The sequence below is a fragment of the Oncorhynchus keta genome, chromosome 12 (genome assembly GCF_023373465.1).
Source record: "Oncorhynchus keta strain PuntledgeMale-10-30-2019 chromosome 12, Oket_V2, whole genome shotgun sequence".
In the NCBI taxonomy this organism is placed as follows: Eukaryota; Metazoa; Chordata; class Actinopteri; order Salmoniformes; family Salmonidae; genus Oncorhynchus; species Oncorhynchus keta.
The window spans coordinates 45,617,281-45,636,948 of NC_068432.1; the positions used below are offsets into that span (position 1 = coordinate 45,617,281).

The 19,668-nt window shown below is 45.1% G+C and overlaps 1 protein-coding gene and 2 long non-coding RNA genes across 4 annotated transcripts in view; 2 read left to right on the plus strand and 1 right to left on the minus strand.

Moving 5' to 3' along the window:
- LOC118391560 (endoplasmic reticulum metallopeptidase 1-like) overlaps nucleotides 1-19,668 on the minus strand; it is a 55,602-nt gene that overhangs the window by 3,683 nt on the left and 32,251 nt on the right. The window contains exons 10-15 of the mRNA XM_035783058.2: nucleotides 12,924-13,098; nucleotides 6,174-6,364; nucleotides 5,736-5,888; nucleotides 5,162-5,364; nucleotides 3,455-3,570; nucleotides 2,054-2,217 (exon numbers count right to left, since the gene is read on the minus strand). Of these exons, the coding sequence (XP_035638951.1) occupies nucleotides 2,054-2,217; nucleotides 3,455-3,570; nucleotides 5,162-5,364; nucleotides 5,736-5,888; nucleotides 6,174-6,364; nucleotides 12,924-13,098 (1,002 nt within the window). The remainder of the gene's footprint in view (nucleotides 1-2,053; nucleotides 2,218-3,454; nucleotides 3,571-5,161; nucleotides 5,365-5,735; nucleotides 5,889-6,173; nucleotides 6,365-12,923; nucleotides 13,099-19,668) is intronic.
- Nucleotides 5-3,662, plus strand: LOC118391561 (uncharacterized). Of its 2 annotated transcripts, XR_008061237.1 has the most exons (3): nucleotides 5-566; nucleotides 2,070-2,525; nucleotides 2,564-3,662. It is a non-coding gene; the product is annotated as an uncharacterized LOC118391561 (long non-coding RNA). The 2 variants fall into 2 exon arrangements; XR_008061236.1 differs by having other exon boundaries at nucleotides 2,070-3,662.
- On the plus strand, nucleotides 16,229-16,966 carry LOC127906405 (uncharacterized). The gene is made up of 3 exons (XR_008061238.1): nucleotides 16,229-16,308; nucleotides 16,372-16,686; nucleotides 16,813-16,966. It is a non-coding gene; the product is annotated as an uncharacterized LOC127906405 (long non-coding RNA).

Here is a 19,668-nt window from a genome sequence, read left to right on the forward strand (position 1 = left end):
AGAAATATATGTATACATATTAAAACACACAATCATATATAGACAGCGTTTCCCCTATATTCCCAAATCGTTGCCGCCACTCCAACAAATGATTTATTTCATTTTCAGTGTAAACCAAAGACTAAAACCAAGTAAGTAGAAAATATAATTGACCAACATTTTTTAAATAAGATCATCTTTGAGAACTAACAACCACCAAAATAAAAACTAGACAGCCAGGGAGAATCTGAAATAAAAAATGTCATGCATACTCCCAGTCGATATTCACGTCATAAGATCCCCTAGACCACGCCCACCAATCAGTCTTTCCAATTGATTCCCCTGAAAAAGAGCCAACTTCTTCGTTGATTTTTAAATCATACAGAAATCGAAAAACTGCAATGTACTTCAAACCAGGTCAAAAATCCCCAAAACTCTAGTTTTGCTCTGCTCCCACATAGGGAAATAGAGCCTGTGGGCAGAGCCCTGTGGCTTCAGGCTATTCGGCGTGGGAGAGTCAGGGAATTGTGGGGACCCGGTGTCCAAGTACACGTAGCTATGTGTGTGGAAAACATTTCATCACAGAGGTAAGCACTACTTGTAGCTGTACAATCTGTTTGTATAGTTAGTCTTGGCTAGCTAGCTAATGTTGCGGTCGGTAGCTAGCTCGAGGCTAGCACACACGTGGATAGCACCGTCATGAAATGGGGCATGAGGGTTGCTTTACAATATTATTAGCGAGAATCAGGCAATGTTGAAAAGTCATCTTTAGATATGTACTTTTCTTCAATTGAATTTTGTATTTGACTAAAACATGCAGTCAACAAGAAAGTTGTTTGAAAAAGGTAATTTTGGGGTAGCAACATTCTATCGAACACAGACGGAGTATGGAGCCCCCATTGATTGTGTTGTGTTCGAGTCACTCAGATAGCATAAGCCATGGGAAATTGCAGGAAATTAGCTTTAAAACTGCACATTTCCTCTCAGCTCCATGGCAATATGTATAGAATTCTAGGAAATGATGCCACAACATTTGTTGTCACTCGGGAAATATGCCTGGGGTGAGAAGACATAACAGCAAGCATACAAGCATGCACGACATAACAGACGTCGTAAAGCAATGGAATCATTACAGACCGAGTAGTCCTACTAAACAACGCCAAGTCAACAGACTAAAACAACCATAATGGCCTCAGCAAAGTAGACCAGGAAATAACTAGATTAAACAACAATGAATAGCGACTTGTGCCCTGAGACAAGTGACTGAGTGAAACAGGGCCGCATCTGTCTGGGGAGATGATAGCGGCTTGTTCTAATCCAATCATTGCAGCAGGTTCAACTGATACCCCGCCTGTTTCTTTACAGACAAAAGAACTAGCCAATAGTTGTTCAGAGTGAAAGAGATGTGTTCTGGCAGCTGAAAAATACTTTTACCAATCATTACATTTACATTTAAGTCAAAATTCTCCATATCTATTACGATACTTGTTTTGTCCGAGTACTCAGCACAACCCTAGTACACAAACACACTGTACACAGACACTATACACAGACACTATACACAGACACTATACACACACAGACACTATACACACACAGACACTATACACACACAGACACTATACACACACAGACACTATACACACACAGACACTATACACACACAGACACTATACACACACAGACACTATACACACACAGACACTATACACACACAGACACTATACACACACAGACACTGTACACACAGACACTATACACACACAGACACTGTACACACACAGACACTGTCCACAAAGACACTGTCCACAAAGACACACTGTCCACAAAGACACACTGTCCACAAAGACACTGTCCACAAAGACACTGTCCACAAAGACAAGCATTCCTCCAAAGGCTCGTGCACAAATTCTTCTGAAGCTTTTGAAAGTACACTGTGCATTAAATCCAAGCTTGCAATGAAAAAAAAGGAATGTGTTAATTAAGGTGCTAACCCAGCAGGTAAAACTGATGTCATGACATTATCCCAACCAGCTTTGCCTGTTTGGAATCCTAAATCCCTAATATTCTGTACCTGTATTTCGAACCAGAAGTTCCAGGCGGGGGCATCCAGGCCGTGGGAGTAGAATATAAAGTACTCTCCAGCAAGGTGGTACTGGGGAACACCATCCCCAAACGACCAGCTGGACAGAGAGGCCCCTTGGTGGGGTCTCAGGTAGAGGGACATGTGGCTGGGACCTGGGGGACGGACATAGTCACACACAATGCATGTCACAAACTATGGTTCCTAGACACTGCCTTTTCTCACACAACATTTGGAGAGAGGGACAAGGATTAGAGTAACGGATCCTACAGCAGGTAGTGATAGAGGATTGGATTAATGGACCCTACAGCAGGTAGTGATAGAGGATTGGATCCTACAGCAGGTAGTGATAGAGGATTGGATCCTACAGCAGGTAGTGATAGAGGATTGGATCCTACAGCAGGTAGTGATAGAGGATTGGATCCTACAGCAGGTAGTGATAGAGGATTGGATCCTACAGCAGGTAGTGATAGAGGATTAGAGTAACGGATCCTACAGCAGGTAGTGATAGAGGATTGGATCCTACAGCAGGTAGTGATAGAGGATTGGATCCTACAGCAGGTAGTGATAGAGGATTGGAGTAATGGACCCTATAGTGCCTTCAGAAAGTATTCACACTCCTTGACTTTTTCCATATTTTGTTGTGTTACTAATTGTCATTTTTCTGTCAATGATCTACTCAAAACACTGTCAGTGAAAAAAACAATTCTAACATTTGTAAAAAAATATTTAAAAAAAATATATATATATTTATTTATTTATTTATTATAATCCTGATTAGATATGTAGTCAACCCCCTGAGTCAATACATGTTAGAATCACCTTTGGAAGTCTAAGAGCTTTACACACCTGGATTGTGCAACATTTGCCCATTATTATTTAAAAAAAATGTTATTCACTGCTCGACTGAGGGACCTTACAGATCCTGTAATTGTATGCTTGGTGTACAGAGATGGGGTATTCATTTAAAAATCATGTTAAATGCTATTATTGCACAGAGAGAGTCTGTGCAACTTATTACATGACTTGTTAAGCACCTTTTTACTCCTGTGCTTATTTAGGCTTGCCTTAACAAAGGGGTTGAATACTTATTGACTCAAGACATTATAGCTTTTAATTTTTAATAATTCAGTAAACATTTAGAAAAACATAATTCCACATTGACATTATGGGGAATTGTGTGTAGGCCAGTGACAAGCCATCTCAATTTAAATTCAGGCTGAAACAAGAGGTGGGAGAAGTCAAGGGGTGGGAATACGTTCTGAAGGCCCTGTAGAGGATGAAGGGTCGTCATTGTAAAATAAGAATTAGTTTTTAACTGACTTGCCTCGTTAAATAAAGGTTAAATTTTTTTTTAAAAATACCATGTGTTCAATGTTCATGTAATCTCACCTTTGACTTCAAATGTAATCTTCACTGTGCCCCATTTTGTCTGTTCTTTAGAAAGGACCTGAAACTCGATGGGAGACTTGGGAAAGACTTCAGGGGCTGGGAGGTACCAGTTCTTCCTGAAAACAAGGAAATTGACACAATGCCGTTATTTTGCTAAACCAGTCGATACCTGCCAGACATGTTTAATAAATATATGGTATGTGCATGACACAGTCAAAGAGTTTTTCCTTTATGAAACACAACCAAATATGTCAGCATTTTGTTGCCATAGACAACACATTTTGAACCCCTTTGAGATACAATATAATAATAAGTGTTATTTAATTACGCATGTGTGACCGTAGAGATCCTATTAAATTAGTATACAGTGTATTCAGACACCTAGACTTTTCCCACATTTTGTTACAGCCTTATTCTAAAATGGATTAAATAGCTTTTTTCCCTAAATTTATAAAAGATAAAATATAGAAATACTTTGCTATGAGACTCGAAATTGAGCTCAGGTGCACCTTATTTCTATTGATCATCCTTAAGATGTTTCTACAACTTGATTGGACATGATTTGGAAAGGCACACACCTTTCTATATAAATGGTGCCACATATGACAGTGCATGTCAGAGCAAAAACCAAGCCATGAGGTCAAAGGAACTGTCTGTAGAGCTCCGAGACAGGATTGTGTCGAGGCACAGATCTGGGAAGGTTACCAAAAAATGTCTGCATCATTGAAGGTCCACATCATCCTTTAAATTGAAGAAGTTTAGAACCTCCAAGAGCTGACCGCACGGCCAAACTGAGCAATCGGGGGAGAAGGGCCTTGGTCAGGGAGGTGACCAAAAACCTGATGGTCACATTGACAGAGCTCCAGAAGGACGACCATCTCTGCAACACTCCACCAATCAGGCCTTTACGGTAGAGTGGTCAGACGGAAGCCACTCTTCAGTAAAAGGCACATGCTTGGAGTTTGCCAAAAGTCACCTAAAGGACTCTGACCATGAGAAACATGATTCTCTGGTCTGATGAAACCAAGATTGAAAACCAAGCTTCACGTCTGGAGGAAACCTGGCACCATCCCTACGGTGAAGCATGGTGGTGGCAGCATCATGCTGTGGGGATGTTTTTCAGTGGCAGGGACGAGGAGACTAGTCAGGATTGAGGGAAAGATGAACGGAGCAAAGTACAAAGAGATCCTTGATGAAAACCTGCTCCAGAGCCTCAGACTGGGATGAAGGTTCACCTTTCAACAGGACAACGACCCGAAGCACACAGCCAAGACAACACAGTAGTGTCTTCGGGACAAGTCTCTGAATGTCCTTGAGTGGCCCAGCCAGAGCCTGGACTTGAACCCGATCGAACATCTCTGGAGAGACCTGAAAATAGCTGTGCAGCGACACTCCCCATCCAACCTGACAGAGCTTGAGAGGATCTGCAGAGAAGAATGGGAGAAACTCTCCAAATACAGGTGTGTCAAGCTTGTAGCATCATACCCAAGAAGACTCGAGACTGTAATCGCTGCCAAAGGTGCTTCAACAAAGTACTGAGTAAAGGGTCTGAATACTTAAATGTGTAAATGTGATATGTTGTTTATTTTGCCATTATGGGGTATTTTAGAATAAGGTTGTAACGTAACAAAATGTGGAAAATGTAAAGGGGTCTGAATACACTGTATACTACGTATTCTAATTCCTAGTTCTATGGGTATGACTCACTTGACAAGGAACTTGACAGGTAGGAACCAGGGGTAGCCACAGAAAGGCCTGTCCTCCTGACAGCTGGTCCTGATAGTGTCGTTGATCTCTGGTATGATAGGCGTGATGTGCTGCATGCCAGTGTAGTCAAAGCTGTTGATCCACAGACCTGAGTCTCTGCTCTTCACCTGGCCATCCAGACCATGAAAGGTACGAGTGGTGTGCTGACAGGAAGACAAGAGAGAAAAGGTGAAAAGATATTCAGCAACTCATGGTAGAACACCCGAGGAGGGAGTTGTTTCAAAAGTACAGACAAAGACTCAGTCAACATTGACACACAGTTGTTCATTTGAAATAAGAGTGTGTTTGTTCTTAAGTCCTGGATAAATAAAAATGTTCTCGGTGGAGCAGGCAGAAAGACAGGTTCTCATTGTAATATAAGGTCTTTATTTAATTCATTGAGATAAACACACTAAGCCCAATGCATCAGATGATCGTTTATTCAATGTTGTCAGGTGTGTGTGCGTCTAAGCAGAAAGTGCCTGAGATGGTCTCGGGACTAGAACCGTTTGAGGTGTGTGTCAGATGGTCTCACCTGAAGAAAGACCCGTTTGGGGCGTGGGCTCGAGGGGTCTGCTGTATAGGGGAAGAACATTCCACACAACACCAGCACCAGAAACACATTGAACACTGTTCCCAGACCTGCCAACAGCCACTTAGTAGACCTAGCCAAGTAGATGAAGTGGAGCTGGGGGGAGAATCAAAACACACATCAGATCACTCAAAGCTGTTTAAAGTCATCAGCTGATATGATATTTCATCTTTCTGCCTAATATCCTCCATTCCATGATGGAGAAGGGAGTTGCTGCTGACCTGGTTTGTATTGTATTGTAATAAATATTGCGATGCTGGCGCTTCCAAAGGTTTCTATGGGAATGTTATTTCCACAACGACTACAGTCAGGAACACGTTCCTGTCCTCTTCCCTCTTTTGGAAAGCTAGCTAGTATTAACCATGGTTCTACTCTACTCACAAAGAAGGAGGAGAGGAAGAGTGTGGCGAGGGTGACGAGGGTGGCCAGGACCACGTCAGGGGGGATCTCTGTGCCGCTGCGCCCCAGGATGGGCGTGAAGATCTCAAACACTACCCAGATCAGGAACATGAAGTGGACATAGGGCAGAGCCAGACCCAGCTGGTAGAGAACAGAGTACTTCACCGATGCACCTGGAGACACAGGAGAGATACATTAACTAACCCAGACCCAGCTGGTAGAGAACAGAGTACTTCACCGATGCACCTGGAGACACAGGAGAGATACATTAACTAACCCAGACCCAGCTGGTAGAGAACAGAGTACTTCACCGATGCACCTGGAGACACAGGAGAGATACATTAACTAACCCAGACCCAGCTGGTAGAGAACAGAGTACTTCACCGATGCACCTGGAGACACAGGAGAGATACATTAACTAACCCAGCTGGTAGAGAACCCAGCTGGTAGAGAACAGAGTACTTCACCGATGCACCTGGAGACACAGGAAAGATACATTAACTAACCCAGACCCAGCTGGTAGAGAACAGAGTACTTCACCGATGCACCTGGAGACACAGGAGAGATACATTAACTAACCCAGACCCAGCTGGTAGAGAACAGAGTACTTCACCGATGCACCTGGAGACACAGGAGAGATACATTAACTAACCCAGACCCAGCTGGTAGAGAACAGAGTACTTCACCGATGCACCTGGAGACACAGGAGAGATACATTAACTAACCCAGACCCAGCTGGTAGAGAACAGAGTACTTCACCGATGCACCTGGAGACACAGGAGAGATACATTAACTAACCCAGACCCAGCTGGTAGAGAACAGAGTACTTCACCGATGCACCTGGAGACACAGGAGAGATACATTAACTAACCCAGACCCAGCTGGTAGAGAACAGAGTACTTCACCGATGCACCTGGAGACACAGGAGAGATACATTAACTAACCCAGAACCCAGCAGCTGGCACCTGGAGACACAGGAACATTAACTAACCCAGACCCAGCTGGTAGAGAACAGAGTACTTCACCGATGCACCTGGAGACACAGGAGAGATACATTAACTAACCCAGACCCAGCTGGTAGAGAACAGAGTACTTCACCGATGCACCTGGAGACACAGGAGAGATACATTAACTAACCCAGACCCAGCTGGTAGAGAACAGAGTACTTCACCGATGCACCTGGAGACACAGGAGAGATACATTAACTAACCCAGACCCAGCTGGTAGAGAACAGAGTACTTCACCGATGCACCTGGAGACACAGGAGAGATACATTAACTAACCCAGACCCAGCTGGTAGAGAACAGAGTACTTCACCGATGCACCTGGAGACACAGGAGAGATACATTAACTAACCCAGACCCAGCTGGTAGAGAACAGAGTACTTCACCGATGCACCTGGAGACACAGGAGAGATACATTAACTAACCCAGACCCAGCTGGTAGAGAACAGAGTACTTCACCGATGCACCTGGAGACACAGGAGAGATACATTAACTAACCCAGACCCAGCTGGTAGAGAACAGAGTACTTCACCGATGCACCTGGAGACACAGGAGAGATACATTAACTAACCCAGACCCAGCTGGTAGAGAACAGAGTACTTCACCGATGCACCTGGAGACACAGGAGAGATACATTAACTAACCCAGACCCAGCTGGTAGAGAACAGAGTACTTCACCGATGCACCTGGAGACACAGGAGAGATACATTAACTAACCCAGACCCAGCTGGTAGAGAACAGAGTACTTCACCGATGCACCTGGAGACACAGGAGAGATACATTAACTAACCCAGACCCAGCTGGTAGAGAACAGAGTACTTCACCGATGCACCTGGAGACACAGGAGAGATACATTAACTAACCCAGACCCAGCTGGTAGAGAACAGAGTACTTCACCGATGCACCTGGAGACACAGGAGAGATACATTAACTAACCCAGACCCAGCTGGTAGAGAACAGAGTACTTCACCGATGCACCTGGAGACACAGGAGATACATTAACTAACCCAGAACCCAGCTGGTAGAGAACATTAACCTGGAGACACCAGACCCAGCTGGTAGAGAACAGAGTACTTCACCGATGCACCTGGAGACACAGGAGAGATACATTAACTAACCCAGACCCAGCTGGTAGAGAACAGAGTACTTCACCGATGCACCTGGAGACACAGGAGAGATACATTAACTAACCCAGACCCAGCTGGTAGAGAACAGAGTACTTCACCGATGCACCTGGAGACACAGGAGAGATACATTAACTAACCCAGACCCAGCTGGTAGAGAACAGAGTACTTCACCGATGCACCTGGAGACACAGGAGAGATACATTAACTAACCCAGACCCAGCTGGTAGAGAACAGAGTACTTCACCGATGCACCTGGAGACACAGGAGAGATACATTAACTAACCCAGACCCAGCTGGTAGAGAACAGAGTACTTCACCGATGCACCTGGAGACACAGGAGAGATACATTAACTAACCCAGACCCAGCTGGTAGAGAACAGAGTACTTCACCGATGCACCTGGAGACACAGGAGAGATACATTAACTAACCCAGACCCAGCTGGTAGAGAACAGAGTACTTCACCGATGCACCTGGAGACACAGGAGAGATACATTAACTAACCCAGACCCAGCTGGTAGGAGAACAGAGACCCAGCTGGTAGAGAACAGAGTACTTCACCGATGCACCTGGAGACACAGGAGAGATACATTAACTAACCCAGACCCAGCTGGTAGAGAACAGAGTACTTCACCGATGCACCTGGAGACACAGGAGAGATACATTAACTAACCCAGACCCAGCTGGTAGAGAACAGAGTACTTCACCGATGCACCTGGAGACACAGGAGAGATACATTAACTAACCCAGACCCAGCTGGTAGAGAACAGAGTACTTCACCGATGCACCTGGAGACACAGGAGAGATACATTAACTAACCCAGACCCAGCTGGTAGAGAACAGAGTACTTCACCGATGCACCTGGAGACACAGGAGAGATACATTAACTAACCCAGACCCAGCTGGTAGAGAACAGAGTACTTCACCGATGCACCTGGAGACACAGGAGAGATACATTAACTAACCCAGACCCAGCTGGTAGAGAACAGAGTACTTCACCGATGCACCTGGAGACACAGGAGAGATACATTAACTAACCCAGACCCAGCTGGTAGAGAACAGAGTACTTCACCGATGCACCTGGAGACACAGGAGAGATACATTAACTAACCCAGACCCAGCTGGTAGAGAACAGAGTACTTCACCGATGCACCTGGAGACACAGGAGAGATACATTAACTAACCCAGACCCAGCTGGTAGAGAACAGAGTACTTCACCGATGCACCTGGAGACACAGGAGAGATACATTAACTAACCCAGACCCAGCTGGTAGAGAACAGAGTACTTCACCGATGCACCTGGAGACACAGGAGAGATACATTAACAGGACCCAGCTGGTAGATACATTAACCTGGAGACACCAGACCCAGCTGGTAGAGAACAGAGTACTTCACCGATGCACCTGGAGACACAGGAGAGATACATTAACTAACCCAGACCCAGCTGGTAGAGAACAGAGTACTTCACCGATGCACCTGGAGACACAGGAGAGATACATTAACTAACCCAGACCCAGCTGGTAGAGAACAGAGTACTTCACCGATGCACCTGGAGACACAGGAGAGATACATTAACTAACCCAGACCCAGCTGGTAGAGAACAGAGTACTTCACCGATGCACCTGGAGACACAGGAGAGATACATTAACTAACCCAGACCCAGCTGGTAGAGAACAGAGTACTTCACCGATGCACCTGGAGACACAGGAGAGATACATTAACTAACCCAGACCCAGCTGGTAGAGAACAGAGTACTTCACCGATGCACCTGGAGACACAGGAGAGATACATTAACTAACCCAGACCCAGCTGGTAGAGAACAGAGTACTCACCGATGCACCTGGAGACACAGGAGAGATACATTAACTAACCCAGACCCAGCTGGTAGAGAACAGAGTACTTCACCGATGCACCTGGAGACACAGGAGAGATACATTAACTGGTAGAGAACAGAGTACTTCACCGATGCACCTGGAGACACAGGAGAGATACATTAACTAACCCAGACCCAGCTGGTAGAGAACAGAGTACTTCACCGATGCACCTGGAGACACAGGAGAGATACATTAACTAACCCAGACCCAGCTGGTAGAGAACAGAGTACTTCACCGATGCACCTGGAGACACAGGAGAGATACATTAACTAACCCAGACCCAGCTGGTAGAGAACAGAGTACTTCACCGATGCACCTGGAGACACAGGAGAGATACATTAACTAACCCAGAACCCAGCTGGTAGAGAACAGAGTACTTCACCGATGCACCTGGAGACACAGGAGAGATACATTAACTAACCCAGAACCCAGCTGGTAGAGAACAGAGTACTTCACCGATGCACCTGGAGACACAGGAGAGATGCAACCCAGAACCCAGCTCCTGGAGACACAGGAGAGATACATTAACTAACCCAGAACCCAGCTGGTAGAGAACAGAGTACTTCACCGATGCACCTGGAGACACAGGAGAGATACATTAACTAACCCAGAACCCAGCTGGTAGAGAACAGAGTACTTCACCGATGCACCTGGAGACACAGGAGAGATACATTAACTAACCCAGAACCCAGCTGGTAGAGAACAGAGTACTTCACCGATGCACCTGGAGACACAGGAGAGATACATTAACTAACCCAGACCCAGCTGGTAGAGAACAGAGTACTTCACCGATGCACCTGGAGACACAGGAGAGATACATTAACTAACCCAGACCCAGCTGGTAGAGAACAGAGTACTTCACCGATGCACCTGGAGACACAGGAGAGATACATTAACTAACCCAGACCCAGCTGGTAGAGAACAGAGTACTTCACCTGCACCAAACAAATAAGAGATCAATATAAAACCCTTTCAATTCAAAACTAATCATGTGATACATCAATGTATCGTTGTTGCTGCTGAGCTGTGAAAATGACCTGACTACCTTCTGATTGAAACATCACACTTAATAATAACAACAATGGGAGCATTGAACAGTATCCACGTCTACCCAATAAGCTGTATCCATTTGTTGTTCATGAAAAGGAATCTCCTTATGGGAAGCAACTTATCTATCGATCTACAGTGCATTCGGAAAGTGTTCAGACCTCTTGACTTTTTCCACATTTTACAGCCTTATTCTAAAATTGATTAAATTGTTTCTTCCCCCTCATCAAATTACACATAATACCCCATAATGACAAAGCAAAAACAGTTTTTTAGAAATGTTTGCATATTTATAAAACATTTAAAAACTTTAAAATCACATATTTATTCAGACCCTTTACTCAGTACTTTGTTGAAGAACCTTTGGCAGGGATTAAAGCCTAGAGTCTTATTGGGTATGGCACTACAAGTACAACTGTATTTGGAGAGTTTCTCCCATTCTTCTCTGCAGATCCTCTCAAGCTCTGTCAGGTTGGATGGGGAGTGTCGCTGCACAGCTATTTTCAGGTCTCTCCAGAGATGTTCGATCGGATTGAAATTTGGGCTCTGGTTGGGGCCACATGGACATTCAGAGACTTGTCCTGAAGCCACTCCTGTGTTGTGTTGGCTGTGTGCTTAGGGTCATTCTCCTGTTGGAAGGTAAACCTCCTGAGCGCTCTGAAGCAGGTTTTCATCAAGGATCTCTTTGTACTTTGCTCTGCTCATCTTTGCCTCGCAGTCCCTGCCACTGAAAAACCTCCCAAGAGCATGATGGTGCCACCACCATGCTTCACCATAGGGATGGTGCCAGGTTTCCTCCAGACGTGAAGCTTGGCATTCAGGCCAAAGAGTTCAATCTTGGTTTCATCAGACCAGATAATCTTGTTTCTCATGATCTAAGAGTCCTTTAGGTGCCTTTTGGCAAACTCCAAGTATGTGCCTTTTACTGAAGAGTGGCTTCCGTCTGACCACTCTACCATAAAGGCCTGATTGGTGGAGTGCTGCAGAGATGGTTGTCCTTCTGAAAGTTTCTCCCATCTCCACAGAGGAACTCTGGAGCTCTGTCAGAGTGACCATCGGGTTCTTGGTCACCTCCCTGACTAAGGCCCTTCTCCCCCAATTGCTCAGTTTGGCCAGGCAGTCAGCTCTTGGAAGACTCTTGGTGGTTCTAAACTTCTTACATTTAAAGAATTATGGAGGCCATGATGGAGGCCCCTGTTCTTGGTAGCCTTTCCCACATCTGTGCCTCGACACAATCCTGTCTCAGAGCTCTACGGACAATTCCTTCAACATCATGGCTTGGTATTTGCTCTGACATGCACTGTCAACTGTGGGACCTTACATATAGACAGGTGTGTGCCTTTCCAAATCATGTCCAATGAATTGGATTTACCACAGGTGGGCTCTAATCAAGTTGGAGAAACATCTCAATGATGATCAATTGAAACAGGATGCACCGGAGCTCAATTTCGAGTCTCATAGCAAAGGGTCTGAATACTTATGTAAATAAGGTATAAAAAAGCTTATAAATTTGCTAAAATGTCTAAAAACATGTTTTTGCTTCTTCATTATGGGGTATTGTGTGTAGATTGAGGGGAAAATGTATTGAATACATTTTCAAATAAGGCTGTAACGTAACAAAATGTGTAAAAACTCAAGGTGTCTGAATACTATCCAAATCTATCCATCTATTCTCTCCTCACCTCTGAGTTTAAACTCCCTGGCGAGGAGCAGCTTGGTGGTCAGAGGGAAGGCCACCATCAGCATGGGGACATAGGCAGAGCAGAGGTCGTTAGCTGTGAGGTAGACTAGGGCACCGCACCACAGCAGCAGGCTCACGTCAAAGTAGAGCTCCCCCAGCTCCAGACGACGTACACCCTGCAGGAGGACGACAAAACAGACCAGGTCAGCAAGGAACAATCCCTGTCACTGGTGTATTGATACAGTATGCAAGAGGAACACTCAGACAGACAGGGGTCAATAAGGGCAGACAGACCGTCATCCATTCCCCCAAAATAGGCTTATCCATTTAATTGTTATATCAACACCAAGGTCTATCAAAATGTTTTTCTCTCATGGTTACTTGGCTGCATAGTCAACATAAAATTCAGTCAGATTGGTTTTTATGCATGTTTTATTGAGCTGCCTTACACAGACCATGTGAGAACCATGGAGAGAGAGTGAACTTCAGCCCAGATAGACCCACCCTGACATCCCACAGGCGAATGGCCAGGACTCTGCCTTTCGCTCTTCCCTCTACTTCTCTGTTTCTCTCCCTCTACTTCTCTCTCTCTCCCGGCACCACTTAGTGATGTGTGAATACCAACAAAGGTCTCATTCACAGAGTTTAAAACCACTCCATTATCACCAGTACTGTGCCTGAATCACACAATTCTGACTCTGATCATGGAGGAGAATGTTGTTTAATCTACCTCTTAATATCCTCTGTACGTTTACCCTGGCACTGTAGTGAAGTATGAACTACTGCCTTCAACTACAACAGTGGAGACTGGCGCCACTCAGTGTCTCAGTGTCCAGGCCTGGAGCTCTGCCACTCAGTGTCCAGGCCTGGAGCTCTGCCACTCAGTGTCCAGGCCTGGAGCTCTGCCACTCAGTGTCCAGGCCTGGAGCTCTGCCACTCAGTGTCCAGGCCTGGAGCTCTGCCACTCAGTGTCCAGGCCTGGAGCTCTGCCACTCAGTGTCCAGGCCTGGAGCTCTGCCACTCAGTGTCCAGGCCTGGAGCTCTGTCCAGGCCTGGAGCTCTGCCACTCAGTGTCCAGGCCTGAGCTCACTCAGTGTCCAGGCCTGGAGCTCTGCCACTCAGTGTCCAGGCCTGGAGCTCTGCCACTCAGTGTCCAGGCCTGGAGCTCTGCCACTCAGTGTCCAGGCCTGGAGCTCTGCCACTCAGTGTCCAGGCCTGGAGCTCTGCCACTCAGTGTCCAGGCCTGGAGCTCTGCCACTCAGTGTCCAGGCCTGGAGCTCTGCCACTCAGTGTCCAGGCCTGGAGCTCTGCCACTCAGTGTCCAGGCCTGGAGCTCTGCCACTCAGTGTCCAGGCCTGGAGCTCTGCCACTCAGTGTCCAGGCCTGGAGCTCTGCCACTCAGTGTCCAGGCCTGGAGCTCTGCCACTCAGTGTCCAGGCCTGGAGCTCTGCCACTCAGTGTCCAGGCCTGGAGCTCTGCCACTCAGTGTCTCTGTAGGAAGCAAAGGCTAGCCTGCTACAGCACCACTACCTACCATAGAGCACTGGCATAAACCATTGGCTACATCCCAATATGCAGGCTAATATAGAACTGACAATACATGCCCAATACATTGCTTCATTCCAAGTGGTATGGTATGCCAGTGTGCATATTAAAATATATTGTCCACACCCGTGGCACAAATGCACCCAGGACACTACCAAAATAACCCAGCGTGGTTACAGACAGAACAGAGAGGTCAATGACAGAAACAAAAGCGGAGTCTGTATAAACGTGGCTAGGCTGGGCATAGGACTATAGCACTATTGACACAAGTCTGTTGAAAGCACAACATACACATGCTGTTTTAAACCTGTAGGGCTGAACTGAATAGTTTCAGAATAATATCTGTTACAAGCTTTTCAAAGCGTCTGGGTGGTAGAACTTTTTCAGTCATATGACTGTGTGAGTTTCTGAGGTTTCTAACAGGCAAGGCTTCACATTGTGGTAAAAATAAAAAATGAAAATAAAAATCGCTGCAGTATCGAGTAGGGCTGTCCCCGACAAAATAATTAATATTGGTCGACAGAAAGTAATCTGTTCTTTCGACTAATTGATTGGTAGAATTTGACTTGTTATTTTCCATAACTAGGTACATACACCCTATGTGTTTTAATGACATCAAAGCACCTGAGCTCAATGTGGAGTCTCATAGCGAAGGTTCTGAATACTTATGTCAATAAGGTATTTCTGTGCTAAAATTTCTAAAAACCATTTTTTTGCTTTGTCATTATGGGGTATTGTGTGTAGATTGATGAGAGAAAGAAACATCCCTTTACCCATTTTAGAAAAGGGCTGTAAAGTAACAAAATGTGGAAAAGGTCAAGGGGTCTGAATACTTTCCGAATGCACTGTATGCATTAAGATTGTCTGATGCTTTAAGCTCACTGTTTGATTAAATAAAACACAAATGACTCAAGAGGGAGTCAGAGATCTAGGGAAGATAACAACTTAAACCCGACCATCTTCCTCCTGCTGGCTTTCACAGATTCTGCCACTACTCTCCTGAAGTTGCCGGTAAAAGGCTACACGAAGAGTCAGCAACCTTTCTCATGTTGAATGCCAATTTATCTTACCATTTCTACCGATCTGCATGCCAGTTATGGTTTTCATGTGCACATTTTCATGGAACAGTTTCATTTAATTTATAATAACGTCTTCGTATTGTAAATGTTCTATCCAAATCTAAATGAAAATGATACAAACCTACAAAGTACCTTCTATTGCCATTGCCAGCTATGTAAAAAGTAGCTTATAAAGCCAACAAATAAAAACATTGCTGCCTGCAGGTAGAAAAATATCCTGAAAATAAATACTCTATAAATCACACTGTTTGTGCATAGCCTGTCTGCAATGAACTTGAAACATTGTATCAACTATTAACTTGGGTCCAGCTGAAGCTTGAGCTAGCTAACTTGCAACATTGTATAAAATACTCTGGGCCCTCAGAGTTTCTCCACACCAGTGAGCTCAGGACAGACACCGCTGTAGGCTATTTGCATAATCAGGTAGGCCTATTTTATGTTTCACGGAATCAGAGCATGACTTTTTTTCCCCTTTCACACTGAATTGTTATCGGAAGGGACGGAGCTGGAAAGATTTTTCAAATACATTGATGAACTATTGTCATTCTCAATGGATGTTAACACAGACTTTGTTTGCCTGCTGTTTGAGGTGAAGAAAACATTACTTTAAGAAGCTCCACAGCTCATTAGTGGTGGTGCGTTATGCCAATCAGATCCCCAATGGGCACACTTATATGCCAACATTTGCACGCAGGCCAGGTAGCCTATTGTCCTATGTGTAATCAGGTGTGCATCCTTACTCAACATTTGCACGCAGGCCAGGTAGCCTATTGTCCTATGTGTAATCAGGTGTGCATCCTTACTCAACATTGGCACGCAGGCCAGGTAGCCTATTGTCCTATGTGTAATCAGGTGTGCATCCTTACTCAACATTTGCACGCAGGCCAGGTAGCCTATTGTCCTATGTGTAATCAGGTGTGCATCCTTACTCAACATTTGCACGCAGGCCAGGTAGCCTATTGTCCTATGTGTAATCAGGTGTGCATCCTTACTCAACATTTGCACGCAGGCCAGGTAGCCTATTGTCCTATGTGTAATCAGGTGTGCATCCTTACTCAACATTTGCACGCAGGCCAGGTAGCCTATTGTCCTATGTGTAATCAGGTGTGCATCCTTACTCAACATTTGCACGCAGGCCAGGTAGCCTATTGTCCTATGTGTAATCAGGTGTGCATCCTTACTCAACATTGGCACGCAGGCCAGGTAGCCTATTGTCCTATGTGTAATCAGGTGTGCATCCTTACTCAACATTGGCACGCAGGCCAGGTAGCCTATTGTCCTATGTGTAATCAGGTGTGCATCCTTACTCAACATTTGCACGCAGGCCAGGTAGCCTATTGTCCTATGTGTAATCAGGTGTGCATCCTTACTCAACATTTGCACGCAGGCCAGGTAGCCTATTGTCCTATGTGTAATCAGGTGTGCATCCTTACTCAACATTGGCACGCAGGCCAGGTAGCCTATTGTCCTATGTGTAATCAGGTGTGCATCCTTACTCAACATTGGCAGGAGCACTCCAATAAAAGACTATGACTAAATTGACAAAACTCATAAATGGAATGAAATAAACAAAAACTTGTTTCTCACAAGTATAGCAGCATAGGTTGTGGGTTCTGCAAACAATGTGTCCACTCTGACAATGAGAACGGCAAAAGATTGGAATAATATGTTGAATGCATTAACAGAAATTAACATTGTAGATTAGAAATTATAGGAATACATTTAACAGTAAATGTACTACTGGTGATATATGTAATGGGGAATTTATATATACGCAAACAATTCGCACAACGAAGTTATGACACAATGAATGTGCACAAATTGGAGGCACAAAACGCATTCTGGGAAAAGAGCATTTTGCAGCCACACTCCCCTCCTTGGACTGTGTAATCCTCGCTGTCATATATAATCACTGAGTGTCATCCCTGTTTCACACCTGGTAGTTTGGTGGATGGGACTACCAGCTCTCTGTAACCTAGAGGGCAACCAGTGGGTCCCTCTCCTCTATACCATGTTTCTTGTAGAATGACAATGTCTGTATTTCTGATTTCTATGGTGAAGTCTGGGTTCCTGCTCTTTAGGCCAAAGGCAGATCACCTCAGACCTTGTATATTCCAGGATGAGATAGTAAAAGCTTTGTGTTCCATAGTGTCTAGTGTTGCTATTTGTGTGGTTTAGGCCCGGACCATTAGGTGTGAGCAGAGCATGCTGGGTGTCTGGTGCATGCCTCTTGGGTCGCAGGATGGGGCTTGGGTGGGTATATTAGTGGAGGTTGGACCTGTTTCTCTACTCAAGGTCTGGGCATGTGCTGCTGCCATGTTGAGGTCCTTGCTGTAGGGGCGGGGGACATGGGCGGGGGCAGAAGTGGGCTGTTCTGTTGACTTCCCTGGGGGGAGAACAGCTAGCTCCTATGAGTTCTTCATTGTCGCATCTCAGTTCTCACCTCTTCCTGCAGTGCTGTTAGCTGGGCTGTGTGTTCCTCTATTTCCTCAAGTTCTCTCACCTCAGACCAGAGTGCAGCCAGCTCTCACAGACAGTCATTTATCTCCACCTTCAGCCCTTCAGGTCCTGTTGGGGGAGGGGTGTGTGGTTGTGCTGGTCTGTTTTGTGATTCTGTGCTGTCTGGTGTGTGTGGACTAGCTCACCATCTCTGAATGTATCCCTCTCGACTATGGGGGTGACTCTCCTCGTCTGCAGGACAGTTTGAAGAGGTGTGATCAGACTAGCTTGGAGTGGGGTAGTCGTCTTCAAGAGAGAGAGCTTCTCCTGCCGTGCTCTTCTGTGGAAGTCTGTGGACTCCACTGTTCCATTGTTGTACAGATTGAATAGGTTGTCTCAGGGTCCTTGTTTTCAGGATTCTGATCTTCCACCCTCTGCCAATACTCTCTCTCTTGAAGGAGGGTGCTATACTCTTATAGCAGTGTGCAATGCCCAGGGATGGTCTGTGTAGAAGATTAAGTTGCTTTCTTTCCTATTTTTGTAGCAGTCAGCAAAAAGTGTCTCTGGATTGTCCATGGGGAGCTTCTCTTTGTAATCTTTCTCATTTTTTATATCCAAGGGATACTGTACTGTGGTGACCTCTGCAAGGGGGGAATGCATGGAGCATGGGGACAAAATTTGGTTGGTGGAGGAACTCTGCTGCCATAGTTGGGCTGAAGGACTTTCACACCTCTCACTTCACACTTTAGTGCAAATTGAAGTTGCAGCAGGATCGGTTCTTTCCTAGCAAGCTTGGTAGCCTTTTAATTTAGCATTCAGCCTTTATAAAGTAAAATATCTGGAGATGATTGTAATGTTATTTTCCTTCTAGGCTTTAGAAGTAGCTTCAGACTGAACATTACTTCATCAGTTCCAGGTTGGGTTTCTGTTGTGCTTCTATCGCTGGTTGTTGGGTTTTCAGAAAGTTTGCTGGATAGCAGTAACAAACATTAGCAGTGAGAATTTTGTCCAAAACGAGGCTGTGAGTTTGCATTTGGAATTAAGGTTAGGTTGTGGAGGGTAGTATCATGTATATATCCTTGTAAAAATAAAAAAAATCTAAACTCTAAATCTATATTTTGTAGAATAATTCTGAAAGATTCAGGAGCTCATCTGCTCATGAACTTCCCGGTCAACTGCATCTATAGGCTACACTGAGGTTTTTCTTTCAGACTATCTGGTATTAGTGCTGAAGCTTTCGGGTCTAACTGTACTACCGCCAAATAGGCCACATGCCTGGGAACGGGCAGAAAAGGTTACTGTCGATCCACGAAGACAAAAAGGACGATGTCGGAGTTTACTTCAATAAAGAGAAAAGCTGTGAAATGTAGAGTTGAAAATAAAGAGAAGGGAGGACCAGAAAGTCATGTTTGGGAAATATTTGGTGAAGTGGCACAAGAGGATGATAACAGTGTTGTGTGGTGATTGTGAGGCGCTGTACAAATTCAACAGTCACAAGATCGGACTTCAAATAGGCCAATGACAGGTCAAGGGAACTGTAGCCTGCTGTTCAGATGGGTAAAATGGAAACTGAAATCTGGACTCTGACTGTAGGTCTATAACCTCTCACATTGCCTTAACATTAACTCCTGCAGAATTAAACATTTCTTGCACTAAAATTATACACCAACTGTAGGCTACATT